The 27235-nt window shown below is 44.8% G+C and overlaps 1 protein-coding gene across 1 annotated transcript in view; it reads left to right on the top strand.

The window, feature by feature from the left end:
- Positions 1 to 957: 957 nt before the first annotated feature.
- The window catches only part of SMARCA5 (SWI/SNF related, matrix associated, actin dependent regulator of chromatin, subfamily a, member 5), a 31249-nt gene continuing 4971 nt past the window's right edge, over positions 958 to 27235 (top strand). The window contains exons 1-20 of the mRNA XM_060179025.1: positions 958 to 1570; positions 4782 to 4856; positions 8344 to 8510; positions 9893 to 9993; positions 10501 to 10601; positions 11263 to 11442; positions 13298 to 13453; positions 13544 to 13675; positions 14888 to 14956; positions 15720 to 15829; positions 17076 to 17302; positions 19162 to 19283; positions 19357 to 19509; positions 21322 to 21454; positions 23415 to 23563; positions 23750 to 23869; positions 24828 to 24938; positions 25293 to 25406; positions 25948 to 26070; positions 26719 to 26851. Of these exons, the coding sequence (XP_060035008.1) occupies positions 1415 to 1570; positions 4782 to 4856; positions 8344 to 8510; positions 9893 to 9993; positions 10501 to 10601; positions 11263 to 11442; positions 13298 to 13453; positions 13544 to 13675; positions 14888 to 14956; positions 15720 to 15829; positions 17076 to 17302; positions 19162 to 19283; positions 19357 to 19509; positions 21322 to 21454; positions 23415 to 23563; positions 23750 to 23869; positions 24828 to 24938; positions 25293 to 25406; positions 25948 to 26070; positions 26719 to 26851 (2632 nt within the window). The 5' untranslated portion in view covers positions 958 to 1414. The remainder of the gene's footprint in view (positions 1571 to 4781; positions 4857 to 8343; positions 8511 to 9892; positions 9994 to 10500; positions 10602 to 11262; positions 11443 to 13297; positions 13454 to 13543; positions 13676 to 14887; positions 14957 to 15719; positions 15830 to 17075; positions 17303 to 19161; positions 19284 to 19356; positions 19510 to 21321; positions 21455 to 23414; positions 23564 to 23749; positions 23870 to 24827; positions 24939 to 25292; positions 25407 to 25947; positions 26071 to 26718; positions 26852 to 27235) is intronic.

Here is a 27235-nt window from a genome sequence, read left to right as displayed (position 1 = left end):
GGCCAACACCCCATGCCTCTCTCTCTCTTTCATTCCCCCCCTTTTTTGTTGCCCTTGTTGTAGCCTTGTTGTGGTTATTGTTGTTGATGATGTCGTTCGTTGCTGGACAGGACAGAGAGAAATGGAGAGGGGAGGGGAAGACAGAGAGGGGGAGAGAAAGACAGACACCTGCAGACCTGCTTCACCGCCTGGGAAGCGACTCCCCTGCAGGTGGGGAGCCGGGGGCTCGAACCGGGATCCTTACGCCGGTCCCTGCGCTTTGCGCCACGTGCGCTTAGCCCGCTGCGCCACCGCCCCCCATTTTAATCTGATGACTCATGCTTGTCACGTGCACACGGCTGGCTTCCGTACAGCACAGCTCAGGCAATCTCGCATTCCACTGTTACTATTACTAAGACGGACTAATTAGTTTTTTAAAAATCACTTCCTTGGGGGGAGTTGTTTATTTTCCGGCATTCTGTTGTCGCCGGGGCACAGTTGCGCATCCCCCCCAGGCAGATGTCAGCATAATTCGGCTCTCAGGTGAAGTACAGGGCATTTAAGAGCCCACAGGGGAAGGCGCACGCTCGCTCAGGGAAACTTCTCCCTAGCAACCGAAAAGCCAGACGTCACTGGCGTTAAACACTACGTCGCCGACGTGATGGCGTCACGCCTATAAACACCGGCAGCAAGACGTTCTAAGGCGCGCTGGGCCTCCCTGTTTCGGCAGGCGGCGCACAACACGGCCCGGGCCCCAAGGGAGCGCAGGCGACACGGGTGGTACCAGACCCAGAAGCCCCGGCGACTCGGCCCAGGGAGCCGTTAAGAAAGCGCGTCGGCCGCTGCGCACGTCACTCGGGGGAGCCGACGCACAGTCTACGTATCCCTGCGCTTTCCCCCGAGGTCCCGCCCACCCGGGAATTCTCCAGCCGATTGGAGGCCCGAGAGGGGCGTGGCCAGGGCTGGAGGCGCGCACGCGCTCTCTAGAGTCCCGTCAATGAGCCGACTCTCCATCTCGCGAGGGTTGAAAGTCGGTGGCGTAGGTAGTTAGTGGTCCTGGAGGCCGGGCGGCGGCGGCGGCGGCGGCGGAGCCGGGTCCCTGCTCTGCGCTCTCTCGGGCTTTCTCTCCCTTAACCCCGCCCTCGGCCCTCGGGCGCACCCGCCCGCCTCCCCTGACCCGGTGACCCCGCTGGCCCCGCCCCCCCGCGACGTGCTTCCCGCCGCGGGCCGTGCGCGGCTCGAACCCCGACCCGGCGGACCAGGCGGCCGCGACGCGGAGGACGAGGTCGCGGGCCCGGCGCAGCGGCGCGCGTTCGGCAGGGCCTCTCGCCCCCCTTCCGGCTCCCGGCTCCCGGCTCCCGGCTCCCGGCTCCGTGGCCGCCCGCCCGGGCCCAGGTCTCTCCGTCGTCCGCGCCAGGTGACGCAGCCGCAGAGCATGGCGAGCGCGGCCGAGCCGCCGCCGCCGCCGCCCGCCGAGAGCGCGCCCTCCCGACCCGCGGCCCCGGCCGGCGGCGCCAACAAAGGCGGCCCCGAGGGCGGCGCGGCGCCGGCGGCTCCCGGGGCGGCGGGCCCCGCGGACTCGGAGATGGAGGTGAGTGCGGCGCGGGCCGGCGCGGGCCGGGGGCCGGGGGCCGGGCGGAGGGCAGCGCGGAGAGCGGGAGGCCCCCGCCGCCGGTGCTCCCAGACCGGGGGATGCAGGTGGGCGGCCGAGGGGGTCTCCCCGCGCCCCAGGCTTAGCCGCCAGGGGCTCCTCGGCGCTGGGAGGCGCAGGTGAGTCAGAGAAGCAGCCCAAGGGGGTCTCCCCGCGCCCCCCGGACGGGGAGATGGAGCTGAGCGGGGAGGACCGGGCGGCCCCTGGCTCCTCTGTCAGCCATTAGCTGCGCCCTGGTGCCTCCGGGCTGGGCGATGGGGCCGGGCGGCGAGGGGTCCCCTGCGCCCCAGTGTTAGCCGCCAGGTGCCTCCCCCGTGTCCCCAGGCGGGGCGCCCCGATGCCCCCCGCCGGAGCCGCGCCCCCTCCCCGCGGCCCCCCCAAACTGGACGCGGCGGTTCCCGCGGCCCGGCGCCCCCGCCCCGCGCTCCGAATCCGGCCCCGAGTTTCCCCCCCAGACTTGCGGCCCGAGCTCGGGGCCTCCGGGCGCGCAGACAATGGCGGCGGGGCCGGGGCGCAGCTGCTGGGGACGCGGCCTGGGGCGCCGGCTCGGGCTGTCAGCCCAGCCTCTTCCTCTTTCGGGGGCTTCGGCTTTCCCCCCTTTTCTCGCTGCCTCCTGCCACCCCCGGCTGGTGACAAGGAAGGGCAGGGGCGCCCGGGGTCTGGTCCTGGAGGGAGAGTTTTCATGTTGGGGGGGGGGGGAGGTTTCAGTGGAACCAGATGCCCCCGGCCTACTTCGAGTTGGAATTATTTTGTGTTGCCAGTTTCTCCCTTAAGAGCGGGGGAACCAGGGCAGGTTACCTGGGGTCCCTGCTGTGGTGTGGAGCGAGGCACCCAGCTTTCTCCAGCTCTCCACGGCCTCTGTCGTCCATTCGGAACAACAGCCTCCCGTGGAGGTGTCGACCTACCACAGCGGAGTGGTTTAAACCCCAAACCTTTAGCTTCCACTTAACTGTTTTTAAGTTCGGGTCTGAATATTGCTAGGATCGCAAGTGGCCTGTGAAGCTCCGAGCTGGCTCCTCCCGCAAGGAGTGTGACAGTTCTGTTTGGTGACTAGTGATTTGGTTATTTTTATCTTCTTGATGCAGGGACATCAGTAATTAGGTGTTGTTGCTGTTTTTTTTTTTTTAAAATCAATTGATATGTCTCTCCCTCTCTTTTAAACCAGAGCACTGCTGAGCTCTGGCTTACGGTGCGGTGCCAGAACAGCCTGAGAGCCGTGAGCCTCAGGCCTGAAAATCCTCGGCACAGCTGTGAATTCATTTTCTTCCACTCATTGGTTTTTAGCTTTGAATTTTTCCCCCTCTTCATGTTTGAGGTGGGTGGATTGAAATGGATGTATCCTCCGTCTGATATGTCCTCCTTAACTGAGTTCAGAGATGATCACAGTTCATATGAACACACATATTTTGCAGTCTTTCATAGCCGGGAAGGGAAATTAAAATTTCTTTTTGTTTGAAAGTAGAATTTTAGTGTTTTTACAAAAGCTGAAAACGAGTGGAATCTTGCATTTTTTTTTTTCCTTACAAAGTGGACTTTTCCAGAAATACTGGCTAGCCTTCCTGTCTTTCCAGTAAACCTTTCCTTTAAAAAAAATTACTATCTTTATTTACATCTTTATTTATTGTCTAGAGAGCCAGAAATTGAGAGCGGGAGAGAAATTGAGGGGGAGAGAAACAAAGACACCTGTAGCACTGCCTCACCACTGGCAAAACTTTCCCCCCTGCAGGTGGGGACCAGGGGCTTGAACCTGGGTCTGTCTTTGCTCATTGTAGCGTGTGCACTCAACCAGGTGCGCCACGACCCGGTGTCTCAGTTAACTACTCTTTTTGCCTTGGTATGCTGGTGGGTCAAGGGAGCAGTCTCTCCGTTACTGCACTTACCGGCCTTTTGGAGTCTGTCCTCCGTCTTCGACTCTTGCTGTTGGCACACCCATGGCTATACCATCTGCCCACAGGTTAGTCTGCCAGGCACACCGGAGTGATGGTGTGGGCTTCTGCCTCCCTTCTATTTTAAGACTAGGAAAGAAAGGACTGCTGTTTGAAATTCCACTGTAATTTTTTAGCGTGTATTTGCCATTGGGGTATTTCAGTGAAGTTTTGAGGAGTAGATTGGGTAGGTGGCTTTGTCGTTTTTACTTGCTCAGTCACTAGAACTGTCTCCACAAGGCTGCAAGATGCCTAAAGGCCTTGGAAGTGAAGTTTAACTTCATCTCGCCATTTCCTCTTTTGTTCTAGGACTAGCTCCTTTTACATCACAGGTGGTTTTATTATAGTGTATGCTGCCAGGCATAAGCTTTTTTTTTTTTTTTGCCTGCACAGTTGTTGCTGGGGCTCAGTGCTGTGCACTATCCACTGCTCCTGGAGGCTATTTTTCCCACTTTGTTGCCCTTGCTGCTGTTGTCGTTATTGTTGCCAGTGATGTTGTTGGACAGGACAGAGAGAAATGGAGAGAGGAGGGGAGACAGAGAGGGCAAGACAGACACCTGCAGACCTGCTTCACCACCTGTGAAGCGACGACCCCCCTGCAGGTGGGGAGCCGGGGGCTCAAACTGGGATCCTATGCTGGTCCTTGAGCTTCGCACCATGTGCACTTAACCTGACTGTCTGTTGTTGTTGTTGTTGTTGTTGTTTTAGTGGATGAGTAGAACTTTGCAGTTTAGTATCACTGATTTTTTTTTTCTGTAATTTGTAAATACATTTCTAAGACTAACACATTTATTACCAATGTAGAAACCAGATTGCAGCTTAAAGTCATTTGATTTTGGTTGCACTGTGTGTGTGAGATATTCCATATTCCAGAAGCTAGATATCAGGTTGCAATTTATGATAATGTCATCAGCTTTATGACCTGTTTCATAGTTTTCATTGATGAGGAAAATGAATTAGCTGAAGGGAGTTTTCAGCTAGGGCTCTGGTGTATGAGTCTTTGGCAGTAATCATGGACTTGACATACTTGATTGAAGCAGATGTTCTCTTTTACAGCTTTTATTTCATGTTAGAGCTTTCCTGTCAGGTTCGATGATGGACTTGTAAATATGTAGGGAATTTGGGACAGGCATATATTATTTGAAATGTATTTTGGGCAAAATCAGCTTAGTATTGGTTTATTTACTATTTTTGAAGAGTAATTCCTTAATTTTCCTCCCTATCAGGAAGTATTTGATGATGGGTCTCCTGGAAAGCAAAAAGAAATTCAAGAACCAGACCCGACATATGAAGAAAAAATGGTATGTTCTAGGCATAGAATGAGCCTTAAACTTTAAAAAAAAAAAATTTTTCTTTGTAAGAGAAAAGTGAAGAAGACTGCCCAGCTCTGTCATAGATGTGCAGGGTCACAGCTGCGCCCTCAGGCAGGCACGCCCTGTGCTGGTCTGTCCTCCCTGTCCTTGGCACTTTGCATTCAGTGGTCAAATGCACCAAACTTGAGTTCTTCATTTGGATAATCAAGACACAGGTGTCCAGCTGAAACGTGTAACAAGCAACACTGTAACTTGCTTGCTCAAAATTTTATGTATCATGCATTGTGTAGACACCATCTTTTGAGATTCTGCATCGACACTGAACTAGAAAGCAGAGAAATAGACCACTCAGGGTTCGTAGTCTACTGGTTATCAAGAGACTAACATACTGTTGCCCACGGCATTCTTAGACTATGGCAGGGGGAAGAGGACTTGATGTTTTATTTTACATCATCATCATCATCACCATCATCATCGTGCCTGTGTGCTAACTCCACCACTCCAGGTAGCCGTTCCCCCTTTATTTGATAGGATAGAGGGAGAGAGACAGACACTTGTAAGACTTGCTCACTGCTCTCGAAGCATCCACCCTGCAGGTGGGAATCTGGGGCTAGACCCCCGGTCGTTGTGCACGGTAACCTCCACCGCTGCCCAGGCCTCTCTCCCCCCCGTAACTTTTTGTTTTAATATTTATATTTTTATTTATTCCCTTTTGTTGCCCTTGTTGTTTTATTGTTATAGTTATTATTGTTGTTGTTAGTGATGTTGTTGTTGTTGGAAAGGACAGAGAAATGGAGAGAGGAGGAGAAGACGGGGAGAGAAAGACAGACACCTGCAGACCTGCTTCACCACCTGTGAAGCGACTCCCCTGCAGGTGGGGAGCCGGGGGCTCGAACTGGGATCCTTAGGCCGGTCATTGTGCTTTGTGCCACGTGTGCTTAACCCACTGCACTAGTGCCCGACTCCCTGTTTGTTTTTTTAGCCATGACTTAACAGTACCTTCAAGGAGCTTTACATTTAAATTCAGATTTAATAGTAGAGGTTAACAGTGAATGCTTACCTTGTACCAAGCCCTGTTCTAATATGGATTAAACTCGTTTACTTGTATTCAAATCTTGAAACACTAAAGCTGCATGTTAAATAATAATCCCTCTCACAGCACAGTGTGCTGCCTGCTGAAGGCCAGGTCAGCTTCCTTCTCTAGTCTTCAATACCCAGAATAATATTGACACATAGTAGATTTTAATACATTTTTTAGAAATAAGTTTTCTCATTGTTCTTTGACATTCTCTTTAAAGTCAGCATAGTTGGCTCTTATAAATAGCTTCAGAATCCTAAAAGCACCATATATATATGTGTGTGTGTGTGTGTGTGTATATATACATATACACACACATATAATACACATGATATAAATGCCTGTAAAGTGTAACAACTTTTTCTATATTTTTCTGTTCTTTTACATGTCAGTGCAACTGTCCCATCTCCTTTCTTTTCTACTAGGCTAAAATACGTGCTTGTTCATTTCTTTTTGTTGTTTTACTAGCAAAATTACCAGCACATCTCATAGCTAATTTTGTGACTTAATTTTAGTTTATTCTCTTTGGTCTCACTTGTATTTGCCTTTATTCACTACTCAGTTTTCACTTTCCCAAGAGAATTTTTTCCCTCATGATGATATCTTATTTACTTGACTGTTTCTTTGTTCTTTGTAAATTCTGAGCATTTCTTCTTGGACAGTTTAGTTCTTATCATTGGTTTTCCAGCTGTAGTCACTGTGCTGGACACTCCTGAGTCTTTATCTTGAGCCACCAGTATCTTGATTCACTCATTACACATCCACTGTGAGTCCCCTTTGCCCACTCCCTTTGTTTCCTCTTAGGAATCTCTGCAGCTGAATTCATTATCTCTGCCCCTGCGCCTACTCTGCACAGTGTCTTGAGTGAATGCTTGCAAGTTCTTAATATGTTCCCAGACTGTCCACGACAGTGCCTCAAACTGCACGTCTAACTGTGTAAATATTTCCCTTGTCTTTTCCCCATCACCCTTGTTGAGTTATTCCTCTGTGGCTTGGGTTATTTTGTTGGCTTCCTCACTTGCATTCGTCCTTAGGAGCTAGCCTCTTTCAAATCTCTTCCTATTTTTTGCAAAGTAGTATTTGTGACACAGTCTGATCGAGCAGTGGATGATCTCAGTGGTTCTTTAACAGTGCTTTTCATCTCCATGGTGACCTTTATGGCAAATCTTTACCCATCCTAGCTCTTCAGTCTCTTAGCTTCATTTCCTGTGTCAACACTACCAGCATTACTTTTACGTGAAGCACTCTCTGGTCACCTGTTCTTTTAACCGGTGTAGTACTTGAAGCCAGAATGCTGAGTCCTATTTGAGAAAACCAAATAGTGCTAATTGGGAACAAAATAAATATATGGCTTTTACTTTCTTTGGCTTCCAGCACCAGCACCTGCTTGCTGACTGCCCGTAGCTTTTTATTATATGTGAATTAAGATAACTGTGTAGCACAGACGCATGTGTAACTTAGTTTACTGCTTTTAAAAGTTTGTAATCTCCAAAATCAGACAACTGAAACTGTTTAGTGTGTAGGGTCTTGTGGGGGCGGGGAGAGCTGTTATTAATTGAGCATATCAGGCTACTTTGATGATTCATTTGTGGCCCAATAGAACATTATCATTGTTTTCCTGATAACTTGATCTTTAGTTTTTGCACTGGTGTGATTTTAGAAAATTGTTTTCTTTAGAAAATAAAGCTTTGGGAGTCGGGCTGTGTAGCACAGCGGGTTAAGCGCAGGTGGCGCAAAGCTCAAGGACCGGCATAAGGATCCCAGTTCGAGCCCCCGGCTCCCCACCTGCAGGCAGGTCCCTTCACCGGCGGTGAAGCAGGTCTGCAGGTGTCTGTCTTTCTCTCCCCCTCTCTGTCTTCCCCTCCTCTCTCCATTTCTCTCTGTCCTATCCAACAACAATGACATCAATAATAACTACAACAATAAAACAACGAGGGCAACAAAAGGGAATAAATAAATAAAATAAAATAAATAATAATAAAGCCTTTACAGCAGTGTGCCTGAGTACCTCTAGTGTTTTGTTTTGCTATGTCAAATGCTTTTTTTAAGAAAAATAAACTCATTCTAAAAGTGATATTTTAAACAGTTAGCTTCAGAGATGTTAAGCAACCAATTCCTGTTTAAGAGCCCAACTTGCTGTCTTGTTTCTCCTGTTTTGTAACCAAACTGTCAGTATGTCTATAAAAATGTTTGTGATCTGGAGACTAGTGCATTTCAAATCTGCACAACGCTTTTGGAACTCATATTGGACCTGTTCATAGTCCCTTTTCAAATGTTGTATTGATTTTATTTCCCTTTTTACTGCTGAGCTTATAGTGTGGAAGTATTTTGTAATGTTGGTTTCTGAAGTTATGTTAACATGCTGATAAAATACCTTTTTTTTTTTTTTTTTTACAGCAAACTGACCGAGCAAATAGATTTGAGTATTTATTAAAGCAGACAGAGCTGTTTGCACATTTCATTCAACCTGCTGCTCAGAAGACTCCAACCTCACCGTTGAAGATGAAACCAGGGCGCCCACGAATTAAGAAGGATGAGAAGCAGAACTTGCTATCAGTTGGAGAGTGAGTTATAGTTTATGCTTTATAATTGAATCAAATTTATTTCTGATGGTCTTCACTAGAGGTATGTAATCACTTCATTGAAAACCATTTTAGTGCTTCTATTAATTTGACTGCGGGTAAATTGGAGGCTGTAACCACATGTAAATATGTAAGTAAGAATATTCATGGTGGCTTATTCTTCATAGCACTAAACAGTGTGTATGAATTGCAACAGTCATTGAGTACATAATTCAGATTTAACTCTTAACAAAGGAAACATGCAGAGGTTGTTAAGTGTCCTGTTTTACTTTACAGAGATGACTAGAATAATCCAAGCTTAACTTTAGATCTGACTTGGGGATGCTGTAGCTTCCTGACGGCATGTGGATCTGATGCACAAAGCACCGTGCTATCTCCCCGACCCTCCAGAAATGCTTTTAGAACCACAGTGTTCAGGTGCTGAGAACTAGCTAGCTCGCTCCTCTCCCCTGTAGAGCATGTACTTTGCCATGTGCGTAGACCCAGGTTCAAATCCTCCGCCATCGAGTTGGGAGTGCCACGCAGAGAGGAGGCTTCACGGGCAGTAGCTGTGGTGCTGTGGCATTTCTCCTCTGTCTCTGCGCCCTCTGTCTGGGAAAAAGAGCAGGGCATCGTTCAGGGCTGTGGGGCATGCAGGCACCAGACCTGGGCCTGAGACCCAAGTCTAGACTCAAGTGTTGCCATTTCCAGAGGTGAGCAGTGCGATGTGTCTCCCGCTTTGTCACATTCAAAGAAAGTGTTAGGGGAAAAAAATCTGCAACCTTTTTCTGTCAAAGCATTTTAAAAGGCAGCTTTCAACTTATCTTTTTTATTTTATTTTATTTATTTATTCCCTTTTGTTGCCCTCGTTGTTTTATTGTTGTAGTTATTATTGTTGTTGTCGTTGTTGGATAGGACAGAGAGAAATGGAGAGAGGAGGGGAAGACAGAGAGGAGGAGAGAAAGATAGACACCTGCAGACCTGCTTCACCGCCTGTGAAGGGACCTGCCTGCAGGTGGGGAGCCGGGGTTCGAACCGGGATCCTTATGCCGGTCCTTGTGCTTTGCGCCACCTGCGCGTAACCCGCTGCGCTACAGCCCGACTCCCAAAAGGCAGCTTTCAAATACAAATTAGTAGCTTTTCAGATTGCAAAGTTCTTAAAAGTAGGTCATCACATTTGAAGTTTTCAGGTTTTGTTCTTTTATAAACAGTTGCACCTGTGTTTTAGATAAAAAGGTGAAATATTTCAGGTTGAGGTTTTCTAATAATTTCTTTTAAATTATTAATGTGAAGTTTTTGACAGCCACTGTTAGTTGAGATAGAAGTTGGGTGGTTGAAATTAAGGCCTACTCTCAGATCGGTCAATTTTATTTTAATCTTGACAGCTACCGACACCGGAGAACAGAGCAAGAAGAAGATGAAGAACTATTAACAGAAAGTTCCAAAGCGACCAATGTTTGTACTCGATTTGAAGATTCTCCATCATGTGCGTTGATCAGAGTACTCCCCCCCCCCTTTTTTTTTTTTTAAATTTAATATCACCTATTGAGAAAACGATACACTTCACCTTCCATCAAACCATGGTGCTTCATTTTAAACATCTTTTGGCGGCCCCAGGAGGAGGCATGGTGAATGAAGTGTTGGGCTTTCAGAATGAGGTCCTGAATTCAGTCCCCAGCATTACCTGAGTATTTCTGAGTCACCAAGGTGAACACACATGGCTAGAATCGCTCATAGTAACATTAAAAGTGGAACTAAAGAGCCGTTCAGCCTCTAGCCTGTGAGTACTTAGGGCCGGGCTGGGTTCCCTGGTACCCTCCGTCAGGCTTCCACATCCTCATGCTCCAACTCTGGTGACTGGGGTGTGCAGAATTTCCATTCTGAAGTAAATGGGAACATGAGCCCAGGCGAGACCTCTGAGAATTAGACAGTCAGGACTGTTTATTTGTTTTGCTTGCCTTTAATGTTACTCTGTTTTTCCTCCTGTTCTTAGATGTCAAATGGGGGAAATTAAGGGATTATCAGGTCCGAGGATTAAATTGGCTCATTTCTTTGTATGAGAATGGCATCAATGGCATCCTGGCAGATGAAATGGTATGTGCGTGGCATTTTTTTTAGAAGACCAGAGTTTCTAATCGATAATATTCATCGTTAAATGCAGAAACATTTAAGCGGCATAACAGTTTCGTTGATTGCAGTTTAAACTTAGCAATTGAATCATCTGTAAAATCAGTATAAACAGCTGGTGTTGCATAAGTGGGGTCTATGCGTCAGTTGTAAAAGGTTGTTGTCTTTGAGAGATAATGAATGCATTTTGAGGAATGGGCTTTGTAAAAGCGATCGAGGTATCTCTGCCCACCACTATAATATGCAAAATGAGGTATGCGCTCATCCAATGTTTGCTTTGTCCGTAATAAGCATTTCCCAGGTACGAGCTGTGCTGTTCTGTCCTACTTTAACTTTCTTCCTTACTACTTACTGGTTATACAGTCATGTTTAAAAACAGGTTTCACTGCTTTGCTGGGTGACCTTGGGAAAGTCACTTAAACTTCGGAGCATAAGAGGCTATCATGAGTGATGGGTGATAGCTCTCTACCATAGACTCGGGGAGAATAAGAATGTGACGCAGACTGGCACATACTAAGTTCTTGTCGTATACTAGCAATCATGGTTTCTCTTGTAAATAGTTTCTGTGTATGTTAGGAAATACAGCTCTCTAAGTCTGTTTTGTTTTTCATTTTTCTGAATCTTTCAGGGTCTGGGGAAGACTCTTCAAACAATTTCTCTTCTTGGCTACATGAAACACTATAGAAACATTCCCGGCCCTCACATGGTTTTGGTTCCTAAGTCTACGTTACACAACTGGATGAGTGAATTCAAGAGATGGGTGCCAACGCTGAGATCTGTTTGCTTGATAGGAGATAAAGAACAGCGAGTACGTCGTCTCTGGCATTTTTGTACATATTTGATATTAAAAGAATTTGAACTTAAGTTTGTGGAGTGAGATGACCAGAATGGGAAGGATCAAAGAGATCTAGTGATAAATTTGGTTCTCATAAATATTAGGAATTTTAAAATGCTTTCATTTGCCGTTTATAAATTAAGAGTTTATAAATGCCTCAGTGATTAGGAAGCATAGCAGGGTAAGGGAATGGTGAAGGAATTGTAAACTGTAGAAAGTGATAATTATATATCTTGTTTCTCCTGCTTTAAGGAGTGGTTATATTCTAACCAATGGTTCCTTTTTCACTCTGGGAGGGAGGGTTGTTTTTCTAAAGAAGTTATTTGTGTATCAGGGGGTTGGATATTAATTTAGCCAGATTTTTAGATTGATATTGTTAATGGTAACAATCACAGAAATGTAACTTTTAAAAAGATAAGCTGCACCAGTTGTAATTCAGTGAGTTGGTTAAGATACCTATTAAGTGAAGTATTGATCAGTTGATGCTTTTTGAAGAAAAATAATGATAAGGTTAAAGATATAGGCCTCCCCAGCCCACCTGAAATGTATATGTATATATCTTAGGTTAAAAAGCTTTTGGGTGAGACAGAGAGAATTTACCTGGTAGTGCACACAGCTGTGCTTTACTGTGTGAAGTCCTGGCTTTTAGTCCTAGCCCCCTGTGGGAGCACCATGGTGCTGGAGAAAGCTGCTGGTGGTGAGGTCCTGCTGTAGTGTCCTCAGCCCTCTCCATTTTGTATAGATAGGAAATTGAAATAGCTGGAGGTGGGGGAGATCTAATTTTTTAGTACCATACTGAAAGATTATTTGTTTTCCTTTCATTTGAATATTAGTGATGGTTCTATATTTATTTTCTCCCATTAGGATTGTAGTTCCCAGATTGCTTTTAATGTTTTGGAACCTGTTTATTTAACTACTCCTTTTAAATTTTTTTTTTATTACCTTTTTTTTTAAATTTTTTTTTTTTATTCATTCCCTTTTGTTGCCCTTGTTGTTTTATTGTTGTAGTTATTATTGATGTCGTTGTTGTTGGATAGGACAGAGAGAAATGGAGAGAGGAGGGGAAGACAGAGGGGGAGAGAAAGACAGACACCTGCAGACCTGCTTCACCGCCTGTGAAGGGACCTGCCTGCAGGTGGGGAGCCGGGGGCTCGAACCGGGATCCTGACGCCGGTCCTTGAGCTTAGCGCCACCTGCGCTTAACCCGCTGTGCTACAGCCCGACTCCCATTACCTTTCTTTATTGGATAGAGACAGGCAGAAATCAAGAGGGAACAGGGTGGTAGAGAGGGAGAGGGACACCTGCAGCCCTCCTTCCCCACTCGTAAAGCTTTCCCCGTGCAGGTGGGGACTGGAGGCTCAGGCCCAGGTCCTTGCGAATTGTAATAGGTGTGCTCAACCAGGTAAGCCACCACCTGGCCCCCTAACTACTCTTTACTTGGCTTTCCTCACCTGTAAAATAACAGTAACAGTGCTGATACAACTGACTTTTAGAAGAGTGAAAATGCCCACTGCAAACTTCCCCTTAGTCCCCTGGTTTTGACTTAGAAACTTCCCTCCCCTCTGCATAAGCCTATTTCCTTAGAGTTTCATGACCTGGTGGGATAAAATAAAGAAGACATTTTAAGAGATGCCCTGTTGGGATTTGCCATTGTTTCTTCACTAGGCTGCTCTGGTACTTAATCATTGAAGTTACTCTTGCAGTAGGAAAGCTGTTTTCTCCATGTCTGATAATGTACTAGCTGTAGCACTTGGATATTTCCTGCCCTTTTTACTTCCATACTTGGTATCAACACATGTGCAGTGCTCAGTTTCGGTTTGTTCCACAGGCTGCTTTCGTCAGAGATGTCTTACTGCCGGGAGAATGGGATGTCTGCGTGACATCTTACGAAATGCTCATTAAGGAGAAGTCTGTTTTCAAAAAATTCAATTGGCGGTACTTGGTTATTGATGAAGCTCACAGGATCAAAAACGAAAAGTCTAAGGTGATGTTTAGTTGTGAACGTCATGCGTGCCTTAACTCGGGGCTTGATTAGTGTGTGCAGCACTTTTGACGGTGGGCTCGGTTCTTTCAGCTGTCAGAAATAGTGAGGGAGTTCAAGACTACGAACCGACTGCTGCTCACCGGAACACCGCTACAGAACAACCTGCACGAGCTCTGGTCGCTTCTTAACTTTCTGCTGCCAGATGTCTTTAATTCAGCAGATGTGAGTATTTCTGATGTGTGTGTGTGTGTGTGTGTGTGTGTGTGTTTAAAATATATTTTATTCACTTCATAGGATATTTTTGCACAGGTGTGGACCGAATCTTTAGGCTGATAGAAATGGTTAGTTAGCTATTTGAACTGCTATGGACCGAATCTTTAGGCTGATAGAAAAGGTTAATTAGCTATTTGAACTGCTGTGCCTAAAGAACTAAATAACTGGTTTTCTAGGGCTCCAGCCTTCTTTTTAATGAGGTATTGGAATGAACTCAGGACCTCGTCCATTTGCCGTGCCAGCTCTACTTCCTAGGCACGGTTTTTGTTTCATTTTTACCGGGATACAGCTTAATTCTGTTTTATAGTAGTGCTGGAGATTAAACCTATAATCTTAGAGAGGCAGGCATGAAGGACTCACATTTTTTGTTTTCTGTTGACTTTGTTTTGAGAGAGGGATGGAAGGAGAAATATCAGTGCACCATCCGTCATCCATGGAGTCCCTTGGTGCCGACTGTCAAGCCCCAGGCACTCACGTGTAAAGCAGCCAGCCCTGGCTACTGAGCCAGCTTCTAGACTCAGTTATTATGTCCTCCCCCAAAATGTTAGCTTGGGTTTATTGGTTTAAACATGGTTTTTAAAAGAAGGACAAGTTTGTGTTCTTGTAGTGTGGTGGATAAAGCACAGTGGACTCTCAGGCATGAGGTCCTGCGTTCAGTTCCCAGCATCGCATATGCCAGAGTGATGCTCTGGTTCTTTCTTCCTTTTTCACACAAATGAATAAACGAGTCTTTAAAAAATGGAAGGGGAGGGGTGGTGGTGGCGCGCTCAGTTGAGTGCGCATGTTAACAGATGCGAGGGTATGAGCTCGTTGACTTCTGCTGTTCACCACTTAAGAACTAAAGGGATCCATCCGGAGGGGCTGGGAGACATAGCTCACTCAGTAGAGTGCATGGTGTACATGCAAGGGTGCTGAGTATCAAACATCACAGACACGCGCTGTGATGTCTCCTTTTCTCCGACTGACATCTAAAAAGGGGGCGGGGGAGGCCAAGTCTGCTGGGAGCAGTGAGGTGTGCACAGGTGCATAAAAAGGCCCAGTGTGCCGGCAACTTTGAGAGAGCCCGAACTGAGAAGTTGTTACTAGATCTGGCCTAATGGGGTATTTGGCATTTATATGAACTCTGATCCTGATGTATTTATTCTTTGTTTTCTAATCTAGGACTTTGATTCTTGGTTTGACACAAACAATTGCCTGGGGGATCAAAAGCTTGTTGAGAGACTTCATATGGTAAATATTTTGGAGTAGGGCTAAAACATATTTATAGTGGGAGAATGAGAGAGATTTAAAGCAATGGATTTTTAGTTAACAAGCATAATGACTTCAGAAAAATCATATCTTTGAATCCTGGCACATAACTGCTTGATCTTACAGGAGGGGAGGGGAGAAGTATATTTAGCTTTAGGATCTAGAATAGAAAGCCTAACCTAATGAAGAGAAAGTAAAAAGTTGTTCGTGCTGATTTGTCTTTAAAGTACAGTATGGGGAGAAAAGGGGGGTTGGGGCCCAGTGTCCTGTGGTGGAGGGAGATGAAAATTTGCTGGCGGGCTTGTCTTGGGGAGATGTGAAACTATACCCCTGTAAAAACAGTTGAATAAATCAACGTTCCCTTAGTGTGATTTGGGGAAAAACAAACAAGAGTGTAACTGTAAAGGCATCTTGATGTGGGCTTAGCCGTTCCTTAAGTAGGTAGCCTGAAACAACCTGCTTGCAGGTAGCTGGTTTTAAACCTGAAAACCAGTGGATGCTGAAAAAGCATGCTGAAAGCTTGTTGCTGATTCCAGTTTTGATGACAGTAGCACCGGTTATGTGAACTGAATGACGATCCCGTAGTAATACTCTTCAGAAATGTTCAGTAATGGTTCATTGTACGTTTGGGGGAAGCTCTGAAAAATCACTTGATACTCAAGCAAATATTTTTGTGTTTAAGACCATCTTTGAATCCTGGGATAATGTATAAGGTCACATCCATTTTATCCTTTTGATTCTTCAGGTTTTACGTCCATTCCTCCTCCGTCGAATTAAGGCTGATGTTGAAAAGAGCTTGCCTCCAAAGAAAGAAGTAAAAATCTATGTGGGTCTCAGCAAGATGCAAAGGGAATGGTATGTGTTTGGAGACTTCTGACTGTCACCTCGGTTTTCCACTTTCACTTGTGTTTTGTTTTCCATGTGCATTTAAGGCATTTTTGCTTACTGGATTGCGCTCAGGCTAGTGCAGAGTGTTCTGACATAAACAGAACTTGCTGATCACCATTTTGATGTGAATCCTGAAGAATCTGATAGAAGACAGAATCGAGGTGGGAGGCTTATGAGTCTGAAAGTTAAACGGGGCATTAAGTTTAAACAGGAATATATAAAAGTCTTCTCCGTGCCTCTTTAAAAAAAGCAGCTGTAGGAACAAGATTTGTGTGACATGTGTTGACCTGATTTGTGAAACAGGTCATGGATTTAAAAAATGTAGAAACCACTGACTTAGTGTTATTATTGTTATTATTTTGGCAGATAGTATGGTACAGTATTAATATTATTAAAGTGTACTATTCAGAGTTGGGAAATGGTTTCTGTACTCTTCACTAATTGCTTCAATCTCTAGTATTTTTCTGTAATTGGTATTGATTAACCTATGTACAGGACTGGAGTTATTGCTACAGAGTAGAGTTGGTGCTGTTAGCAGACTGAACTATCTGACCCAAGGGAACATAACATAATATTTTTTAGACAGACTTGCTTATGAACAGCATATTAATCAGAATCACCATGGAAAAGAATAGTTTGTGCTCTACAACTGGATTTACTTAAGTCATTATTTTAAGACCCTTTAGCTTAGGATGGTAGCTTCACTGTACAAAGCTTGCACACACATCCCCCCCCCACACACACACACATTTACCATCACTTTAAATAACATTCTTACCCTCAGCATGGTTTGTCCTTGGTGATTATTCCTCCTCCCTTAGATCTCAGTGTTATTACCAAATACTGTACCAACTGTCTAGAATATAATTCTCTAAAAAGTGATGCTCTTTTGTTAGAAAAAACTACAAATTAAATTTACATTTCAAGTTTTGTTCATTTGCGTTCCATTGTTGTATTAAACTGCTTTGTTCTAAGTCATCTGAAGGCCCAGTTAGTGGAACTGAACAGTAGGGGGTAATACACAGTGGTGGGGGGGCTGGTGTAAAATTTCTAACACCTTGGAAGTTGATGTGCTGTGGTTTTTGTTGTTGTTGTTTTTGTGTTTTGACAGGCATTTTTGGGTTGTGATGGAGAAAGGAGCTATGTCTGTACAGTGACAGGAGGTGGTGAGAGGCCATTTCAAGCTTCTTAAAGATACCCTTTCTTCCCGTAGGTATACGCGAATACTGATGAAGGATATAGACATACTCAACTCTGCGGGGAAGATGGACAAGATGAGGTTACTGAACATCCTGATGCAGCTGAGAAAGTGCTGTAACCACCCGTATCTCTTCGATGGAGCCGAGCCCGGCCCTCCGTACACGACGGACATGCATCTAGTCACCAACAGTGGCAAGATGGTGGTGCTGGACAAGCTGCTTCCTAAGCTGAAAGAGCAAGGTATTCGTGTTAGGCAGCAAACCAGGAAACGGCGGGGTCGTAGACTTCTTACGTTGAAGTCGGGGAGAGTCCCACTTTGAAATAACCTCTCAGGCACTTTCTGAAGTTGAGTGAAGACTTTTGTTCAGGCCAGGTGGTGGCGCGCCTGGTTAAGCGCATACACTGCTGTCCGCAGGGATGCAGGTTCAAGGCCCTCGGCCCCACCTGCAGAGGGAGAACTTCACAAGTGGTGAAGCAGGGCTGCAGGTGTCGTCTGTCTCTTTCCATCTCTTATCTCCCCGCCCCTCTCGATTTCTGTCCCTATCCAATAGTAATTACAACAAACAAACAAAAAGATTAAGAAAACAACTCCGGCTCATTATCTGAGCTCCACCTCCCAAGTTTAAATCTCACCATTTATCAGGTCATCAGAAAAGTCATGGCACATTTTTTACATAGAAGAACAAAGCTGTGCCACGACTTTCCTTGATAACCCAAAAGAAGGTGACCAGTAGCGAGGGCGTCCCAGTTCCATGAACCCAGGAGTTTACACACTTGCCCAGAAATAGCCAGCAAGCATACCCTTCCCATCTCCCTCCCACCGTAAGTTTCCAGATCTTTTGGGTGATGGTGGTGCTGTGTTTGTGGGTGTATTACTTTTCAGTTGTTTGTGTGGACATTTCATTAAACGTGCATAACCCCCAGACAGTTACATCTAACATGCTTGCCTTTTTATGTTCAGGTGTATTTAAAGGAATGTAGAATGAACTTAGTGTGAAGCTAGCTTTAGCAGTTAATAAATTGTAAACTCGTGGCAGAACTTGTCTTCACCTGTCCTTGTAGCTGCTTTCTTACTACTAAGATTCTTTGGGTGCAAATTCCAGGCAGGTGCACATTATCTGTCGCCCTGTCATAGGAAGCATAAATGGTGCGATTTCAGATTTCTCCTGATACGTTTGCCTGATGCTTTTATAAGAAGGACGCATGTAGCAGTGGATAGATACCCTTGGGGCATTCTAACTGCCAGCGACATCTGTAGAGTCTACTAGTGAGTTGATTTACTTTTTTGTCATTTCATTCTTCATGAAAATATTTTCTAGAATTTTTTTCCTTAAAAGCTAATTGCTAGGCAGGAGTTACAGGGTCTTGATAGCAACTCTCAGCAGTAGTGGAATCCACTCTGTACTTTGCAGAGAAAACAGTCTGCTGAGTGTCCTTACACTTTCCTGGGACCAGAAAGAGGGACTGTGGCAGATTAATCAGCTTGTGAAACAAGATACTTTGTTCAGCTTTTCATGATCGCCTTTTTTTTTTTTTATAGGGGATGCTCTTAAAAATATTTTTATTCTTTATTTTTTTATTTTTATTTTTTTGTTTACCAGCGTACTGCTCAGCTCTGGCTTATAGCCATGAGGGAATTGAACCAGGGACTTTGGAGCCTCAGGCATGAAAGTCTTTTTGCATAACCATTATGCTATCTGCTCCCGTTCCAAAATATTTTTATTTTTTATTGAGTAGAGACATAAAAATTTGGGGGGGGGGGACACCAGCAGCACTGCTTCACCACTCATGAAGCTTTCCTCCAGAGGCTTGAACCCAGGTCCTTGCACACTGTAACCATGTGCTACACAGCCTGGGCCAGATTCTTGTTTTTATGCATTCTATTGAAGACACTGCAGTTGAATGATTTGAATCCCTGCATAAGTGGAGTTCTCGCCTTGTGGATGTGAAAACATGTTTGTGGTTATTTAGTCTGGGATGAGAAGGGGGTTCCTGGGACCCACACACATAGAGTGTGGCGGTAGTGATCACTTCAGCCTTAGGTTTTAAAGAACTTACCTTTGAAGCTTCTGATAACAGGTCACTGTATTCTCCAACAGGTTCACGGGTACTAATCTTCAGTCAGATGACAAGGGTATTGGACATTTTGGAAGATTATTGCATGTGGAGAAACTATGAGTACTGCAGGTTGGATGGGCAGACACCCCACGACGAGAGACAGGTGAGTCAGGTTCAAGGAGGGGAGACAGACAGCTGTCAGAGAAACCTTTCTGATGTGCTTCTCTTCTGCCTAGGATTCCATCAATGCCTACAACGAACCAAACAGCACGAAGTTTGTTTTCATGCTGAGCACACGAGCTGGTGGTCTTGGCATCAATCTTGCTACTGCTGATGTGGTGATTTTGTATGATTCAGACTGGAATCCCCAAGTAGATCTCCAGGCTATGGTAAGAGGACAGATAGAACCTGAAGTGATTGTGGCTGGTGAAATGAGGTGAAAGACAGCTACTGGATGGCTTAGCTCTTGTGTAGTAGGAGGGAGTTGATACATGAACTTTGCCGACACCCCCGTCTCCCCAGCCCCAAAGAAGTAACAGAACTACAAATTGCCTCAGACTTTGTGAGGATTCTGTTGATTATCAGTGGTGGGGTAGAACACAGCTTTGGTGGGTGTGTTGTGGAGCTACACCCTGTAATCTTTAAGTCTTACCCAAAAAAAGTTCACTTAATGTGAATAAACTAAGAGCTAAATCAAGGATTTAGTTAAAAATAGATGTATACATCCCTCCCATCTTAGTAGATGTTTTAAGAGGAACAAACATCCTAGACATGACAGTAACTTCACTGGAGAAATTTCATTTCTCTCTGACCCCAGTAGAGGGTCTTTGCCAGGTGACCGCCCATCTGCGTCAGGACGTCTCTTTCTCACACCCTCATCAGCTGCTGCTGTGGCCTCTGCCGAGTGCCAACAGTGACGCACTGACCATATGAGCTGTTTCACTGCCCCCCCCCAATTTTTTTCTTTCTCTTTTATTTATTTTTCTTCTTTATTAGATAAGACAGAGAATTTGAGAGGGGAAGAGGAGAAAGAGAAAGAGGGACACCTGCAGACCTGCTTCACTGTTCAGGTGGGGAACAGGGACTCGATCCCAGGTCCCTTGTGCGAGGTAACATCGGCACTTAACCAGGTGTACCTCTACCCAGCCCCAACTTAAACATTTTCTTTTATTTATTTATTTTGAATTTTTTATTTATAAAATGGACATATTGACAAGACCATAGGATAACAAGGGAACAATTCCACACAATTCCCAGCACCAGATCTCCATATCCCATCCCCTCCCCTGACAGCTTTCCTGTTCTTTATCCCTCTGGGAATATGGACACCCAGGGTCATTGTGGGATGCAGAAGGTGGAAGGTCTGGCTTCTGTAATTGCTTCCCCGCTGAACATGGGTGTTGGCAGGTCGATCCATACTCCCAGCCCAACTTAGACATTCTTAACCGATACTGCTCACGTGACTTGTGTTGTGGCTGACCATAAACTCCAGTTAGATCTCAGGTGTTGGGTCACTTTTATCTTGCTCTCTTTGTGGAAGGACTGGAAAAAGTTGACCAGTTGGGATGTGTGTGACCTTAGTTGAGGTAAACAGAAAGTGGAATTCAAATTAATTTGACTACTTCTGTGTACTTAACTGAGTACTTTTTTATATGGCTAAGGAAATTCATCCATGTTACGTTCTCTGAAAGTGCAAATTTAGGTAGAAAAATATTTGGGGGCGGGGCAGATAGAATAATGGTTTATGCAAACAGATTCTCATACCTGAAGCTCTTAAGAGTTGCAGGTTCAATCCCCTACACCACCATAAGCTAGAGCTGAGCAGTGCTCTGGTGGTTCACTCTCACTCACTCTCTCTCCATCCCTCTCAGAAATAAAATTTAAAAAAAAATTGAGGGGGGCCAGGTGGTGGTGCACCTGGTTAAGTGCAGACTATAATGCACAAGGACCCAGGTTCAAGCCCCTGGTCCCCACCTGCAGGGGGAAGCTTCATGAGTGGTGAAGCAGGGCTACAGGTGTCTCTCTCTATCTCCTCTTCCCCTCTTAATCTCTCTGTCTCTATCCAATCATAATAATAAGTAAATTTTTAAATATAAAGAAAAATATTTTTAATTAAAATCTAAGAAAATCAACTACATGAAATTTTAACTGACACCAACTTACATGAAATTTTAACTGACAAAACAACATCGTTTTCTTAGGACCGAGCACATAGAATTGGCCAAACCAAGACAGTCCGAGTATTCCGCTTTATAACCGACAACACGGTAGAGGAGAGAATAGTGGAGCGCGCAGAGATGAAGCTCAGGCTGGACTCCATCGTCATTCAGCAAGGTGAGCCTGCACGCCAGGGACAGCACGCGGCCAGGGTGGGGCCCAGATTCTTGTCACTGCTGAACCAAGCTGCAGCCAGTGCTCTGTACATTACAGTCTGTTCCTCTCCAGAGATGGGAAGTTTTCGTGTTAAGAAAGGATTGAGTTTGGCCTCAGGAAGATTTTGAAGTTTGATTGTTGGCTCTGTCAGTTAGCAGCTCCTTCTCACTCTGCGAGTCCTGTTTCAGTTGTTTAAGTGGCGGGGATAGAGGAGCCTATTGCTTAAGCTTTTTTTGTATTAAAGGGCATAATGCATACAAAATACCCAGCATTAATCTATAAATTAAATAGATCTTGAGGGATTTTTGTGGACTGATTGATGGGCACTTTGAAATACTAGTCAGCAATTTTAAGGCAGAAATTTTTAAGAAAAACCCAGTAACCCCACCTCATGTTGGTTCCTTTAATTCTCAAGTCATGAGATTAAAGAAGGCTAGGCATACAATCACGATGTTCCTGATTTAAAAAATATGAGAGCACACAGAAAAAAACCCCTGTTCAGCACGGAAGTAGTTTCTGTAAGCCTAGCGTTTATTGTGGGCATACCTTCACTTTGAATGTCTCTGTAGGTTGGCTGTGCTTTCTGTAAGGACCCACAACCATGCCCAGGGTAACTTCAGGAAGCTGTAGAGAACTTGGATCTTTATCCACTTACTACAAGTTAATCAGAATTCTAAGCACAAAGCGAGGGTGAAGACTTTGTGATAAGTTTTGTATTTTGATGTTTGTGGGTTTTTTTGTTTGTTTTTTGCCTCCAGGGTTCTCACTGGGGTTCGGTGCCTGCACGACAAATCCTCTGCTCCTGAAGGCTATTTTTTCTCATTTTGTTGCCCTTGTTGTTGTGCCTGTTGTAGTTGTTATTGCTATTGTTGTCATAGCTGCTGCTGTTGTTGTTGGATAGGACAGAGAAATGGAGAGAGGAAGGGAAGGCTGGGATGGAACCTGAGATCTGAAGCCTCAGGGACGAGAACTTTCTGCATAACAGTTACGCCATCTCCCCCGCCCAATGCTTGTATTTTTTTTTTACACATTCTTGCCATTTGAAGATTTTAATATTGCTATGTAGAATTTCCTCTTCATCAAAATAAGCTTTGAAGATTTTTAGTTCCTAAAATTAGGAAGTTTGCAGAAATTCACATTATATATTTAGTTCTTATGAAAGGTTTGGGGCTATGCGGGATCCCTCCTCTTCCTCTTCCTTCTCCTTCTCAGTACCTTCCCTAAATAGAAAAACCTAAGGTAGAAGTTTGGGTTTTAACATTTTTTTTTTTTCTTACTTATCAGAAACTCCTAGTATTTACAGTATTCTCAAAGTATCTGTTGAGTGGTCCCAGAAGTGACTCAGTGGACAAAGCATGGAACTCAAGCACAAAGTTTCAGATTTGATCCCTGGCAGCACATGTACTAGTGTGATGTCTAGCTCACTCTTTCTCTCTCCCTTTCCTGTCTTTTCCATTAGTAATAATAAAAAAAAAAGTCTCATTAACAGTTTTGGTTTTATGATATCTATACTCTTCACCCCATCCAAGGCAGGTTTTATTAAGACAGTAGACTGCCTTCATTACACAGTAAGTATGCTTTAGAAGCATTATTATTATTATTATTATTATAGATAAGAGGAGGGAGAGAGGACCAGACATCATTCTGGTACATGTGCTGCTGCTGGGGATTGAACTGAAGACCTCATGCTTGAGAGTCCAATGCCTTATCTACTGTGCCACCTCCCAGACCACAACCTTTCTAATTTTTTCAGTTGTAAAAGTTTGGTGTTAAATTTTATGTGAAAACAACAATCAGCTGTAGCAGATGAAAGATACTTGAGGCAGGATGGTGTGCGGTACTGCATGGAACACTTAAGCCCGCCAGGTTTCCAGTAAAATAAGGTTTATCTAACATACAGTGCAACTTCTTTTTTTTCCAGGAAGACTTGTGGATCAGAATCTGAACAAAATTGGGAAAGATGAAATGCTTCAGATGATCAGACATGGCGCAACACATGTGTTTGCTTCAAAGGAGAGTGAGATTACTGATGAGGACATTGATGGAATTTTGGAAAGAGGCGCCAAGAAGGTGAGCTGGAGGCTGAGTGGCAGTGCTTTCAGAGGTGTGGCTGCAACCCACCAAACTACTGCAAGTGTGGTGCATGATTCCCGGGAAGTTCTCTGGTGTACAGTACTGACGGCCGTTTGCATTTTGACTACAGCCCCCCTGTCCTTTACATTCTTACTCTAGTGAGGCCTTTCTTTGATTCCCCAGACTGCAGAGATGAACGAGAAACTCTCCAAAATGGGCGAGAGCTCACTGAGAAACTTCACAATGGACACTGAGTCAAGTGTTTATAACTTTGAAGGAGAAGATTATAGAGAAAAGCAGAAGGTAATTTAAATTGACACTTTGGCTATCTGGAGGTTAGTTTTATTGAAACGTGGAATTTTAAGTGCTGGTTATAGCAGCATGCAAATTTGTTGCAAAGCTGTTTCTGTTTACTGGCCAGTGAATTATTGTCACTTTCGTGTTAAATTTAATGCCAGATTTCCAGTTGGCGTACTTTGAGAGATTATATTACCAAGTTTACTAAATATTGTTATAGAGAAATATATTGAATGAAGGAGCATAATTTAAATATAGCAAAGTCACAACTTTATTAGGTTTTCCTTAACTACAGAGTTAATTGTGGGGCTGGGTGGTAGCACACTGCTTGAATGCACATGCTACAACGTGCAAGGACCCAAGTTGAAGCCCCTGGTCCCCACCTGCAGGGGGAAAGCTTTGGAAAGTGATGAAACAGTGCTGCAGGTGTCTCTTTATCTCTCCCTGTCTATCCTCCCATCTCAATTTCTGTCTTTTTCTATCCAATAAATAAAGATAATTAAAAAAAAAAGTTAAAAAAAATTTAACTGGTACCAAAGGGAAAAAAATTCTTATTTCATAAATATGCTGCTGTGTAGGGAGGTTGGGAAATACCTGTGGGGGAGAACAGCAGAAAGTTCTGTCAGGTGTTTTAACATACAGACATGCGTATCAGCTTTTTCTTTTATGCGGCACAACACACACACACACACACACACATACCCTTCTAATTTGTGTTGCAAACACTTCACACAGAATTATCATTCTGGCACAGCAAAACTGATGCCTGCGAGTGCAGCAGATGCCCTCCTGTGTGTTGACAGTGCTGCAGTGCTGAGCGACTTAGTCCCATCCCGGTCGAGTTCATAATTCAGGATTTCCTAGGATCCTCTTCCCATTCGCAGACAGCAGTTATGGCTATTCTTGTAAGATTGGTGACGGTATTTGATAAAGTTGGTGTTCTGCATTGTTCCCCGCGTGCTAGATCGCATTCACAGAGTGGATCGAGCCTCCTAAACGAGAAAGGAAAGCCAACTACGCGGTGGATGCGTATTTCCGGGAAGCCCTGCGTGTCAGTGAACCGAAAGCACCCAAGGTAAGTCGGCAGCACAGAACGAACTGTACAGGAGTATTGGGACCGCCGGTTACTGTGGACTGGAAACGGGATAGGAATACGGTGCTGCGGCCAGAACTGCTGGGCCCTTCTCCTCGCCCACAGTTTATTCTCCTGAGAGAGAGAGTGGAGACCGTAGACTCACCCCACACTCCATGGAGCTCCTGGGCATTGAAGCTAGGGCCTCCAGCAGGCAAAGCTCCTCTGCATCTTAAAACTCACTGTCCTTGCAGTTTTACTGGGCGTTTCACTTGCTTGGAGAATTACTTATTTCTTCATGGAGTGGTTTAAGATATAAACGGTTTTTGGTGACAGTTCTATTTTCCGCTTTCTTAGGCTCCTCGACCTCCCAAACAACCCAATGTCCAGGATTTCCAGTTCTTTCCTCCACGTTTATTTGAATTATTGGAAAAGGAGATTCTGTATTACAGAAAAACTATTGGGTACAAGGTAATGGGAAATTTCCTCTTTATATTCTCTCTTTATGTAGGTAACATTGAAAGTGTCAACATAATTATTATTAATACTTACCGAACTAACTCAAGCCTACTGACAAAAGGTAATGACATATTCTACTGTAATTGTGTATGTTAGGTAAATAAAGTTATATCTGTTGCTTGTGACACACCCGTGAGGTGCACCTATTAACCATGCACAAGGACCCAGCTTCAGGTCGCAGGCCCCTGCCTGCAGGGGAAGCTTCACCAACTGTGAAGCAGGTCTGCAGATCTCCTCCCCTCCCCTTTTCTTCTCCCTCCTCCCCCCTACCTCTCACCTTCTCTATCCCCCTTCCCTCTCAATTTCTCTTTCCTATCAAAGTTTTAAAAAAAAAAATCTTAAAAAATCTGTAGCTAATTTAGTTTGTTTTTAGTCTGAATATATTCAGGGTGTCAGAAGAAGGTTTTCTTCCACAGTTAGATTAAAGCTTGTGAACTTTCATAGCTAGTTAAGAACCTCATGCTTTCTAAACTTTACTGGCAAATATTTTTAGGTACCTCGAAATCCCGACCTACCAAATGCAGCCCAGGCACAGAAGGAAGAACAACTTAAAATCGACGAAGCCGAGCCACTTAATGATGAGGAGTTAGAGGAGAAAGAGAAGCTCCTAACTCAGGTACAGAGTCTGACGAACAGCTCAGCGGCTGTTTCATGTTAGGTACTGACCTTGGGCTGTTTGGCGTATAAAGAAATACACTTGTGTCTTCAAAAGTGGAGTCACTGGAGACGTGACCTTGCCGTGCTGGTGCTGCAGGGATCCCGATGGGCCTAGATTGCACCATACTCGATGGCTCAGCTCTCCAGCTCTCTGATATCCCCTCAGTCGGCCACGTTGCTGCCGGCTCATCTGCCTTTAGATCTTAATCTTCCCTCCCATTTCATCTTGTCTTTAAGCCTGAATGTTCATTTTCCAGGCCAACTCCCACTTACTATTCAAAACACCGCAAATGACATCACCTGTTCAGCCCAGAATTCCTTACTCCTTTCACTCAGATTTAATTGTTTGAGTATCTGAGCTGTGTGCACATCTGTGTACATGAAAAGTTACTGCTTTCAAAGAACTTAGCTGAAATAAGGTGGTCTTGGAGCAACCAAAAATGTCCCTAATACTTAGAAGCATTGCTATATAGTGAGTTGTTGAATAGCATCTTTTCCATCCACATTTACTGTATGGTGTGTGTGTGTGTGTGTGTGTGTGTGTGTGTGTGTGTGTGTGTATGTATGTATGTACACACATGCATTTGTTATTTCTGTTCCTTTAAAGGGATTTACCAATTGGAATAAGAGAGATTTCAACCAGTTTATCAAAGCTAATGAGAAATGGGGTCGTGATGATATTGAAAACATAGCGAGAGAAGTAGAAGGGAAAACTCCAGAAGAAGTCATCGAATACTCAGGTAAGTTGTGTTTTTTTTTTTAACCTTTTATTTGGGGTGGGGGTAGAGCATCATGGTTATGCAAAGAGACTTTCATGCCTGAGGCTCTGAAGTCCCAGGTTCAATCCCCCACACTGCCATGAGCCAGAGTTGAGCAGTGCTCTGGTTAAAAGAAACCAAAAAAACTATTTTCCCTTTTTGTTGCCCTTATTTTTTATTGTTGTTGTAGTAGTTATCACTGGTGTAGTTATTGATGTCATCGTTGTTAGGTAGGACAGAGAGGGAGAGAGAAAGATAGACACCTGCAGACCTGCTTCACCGCCTGTGAAGCGACTCCCTGCAGGTGGGGAGCCGGGGGCTTGAACCGGGATCCTCAAGCCAGTCCTTGCGCTTTGCGCCACATGC

This window comes from Erinaceus europaeus, chromosome 19 (assembly GCF_950295315.1).
Source record: "Erinaceus europaeus chromosome 19, mEriEur2.1, whole genome shotgun sequence".
NCBI classification, from domain to species: domain Eukaryota; kingdom Metazoa; phylum Chordata; class Mammalia; order Eulipotyphla; family Erinaceidae; genus Erinaceus; species Erinaceus europaeus.
This window is presented reverse-complemented; position numbering and strand designations above follow the sequence as displayed.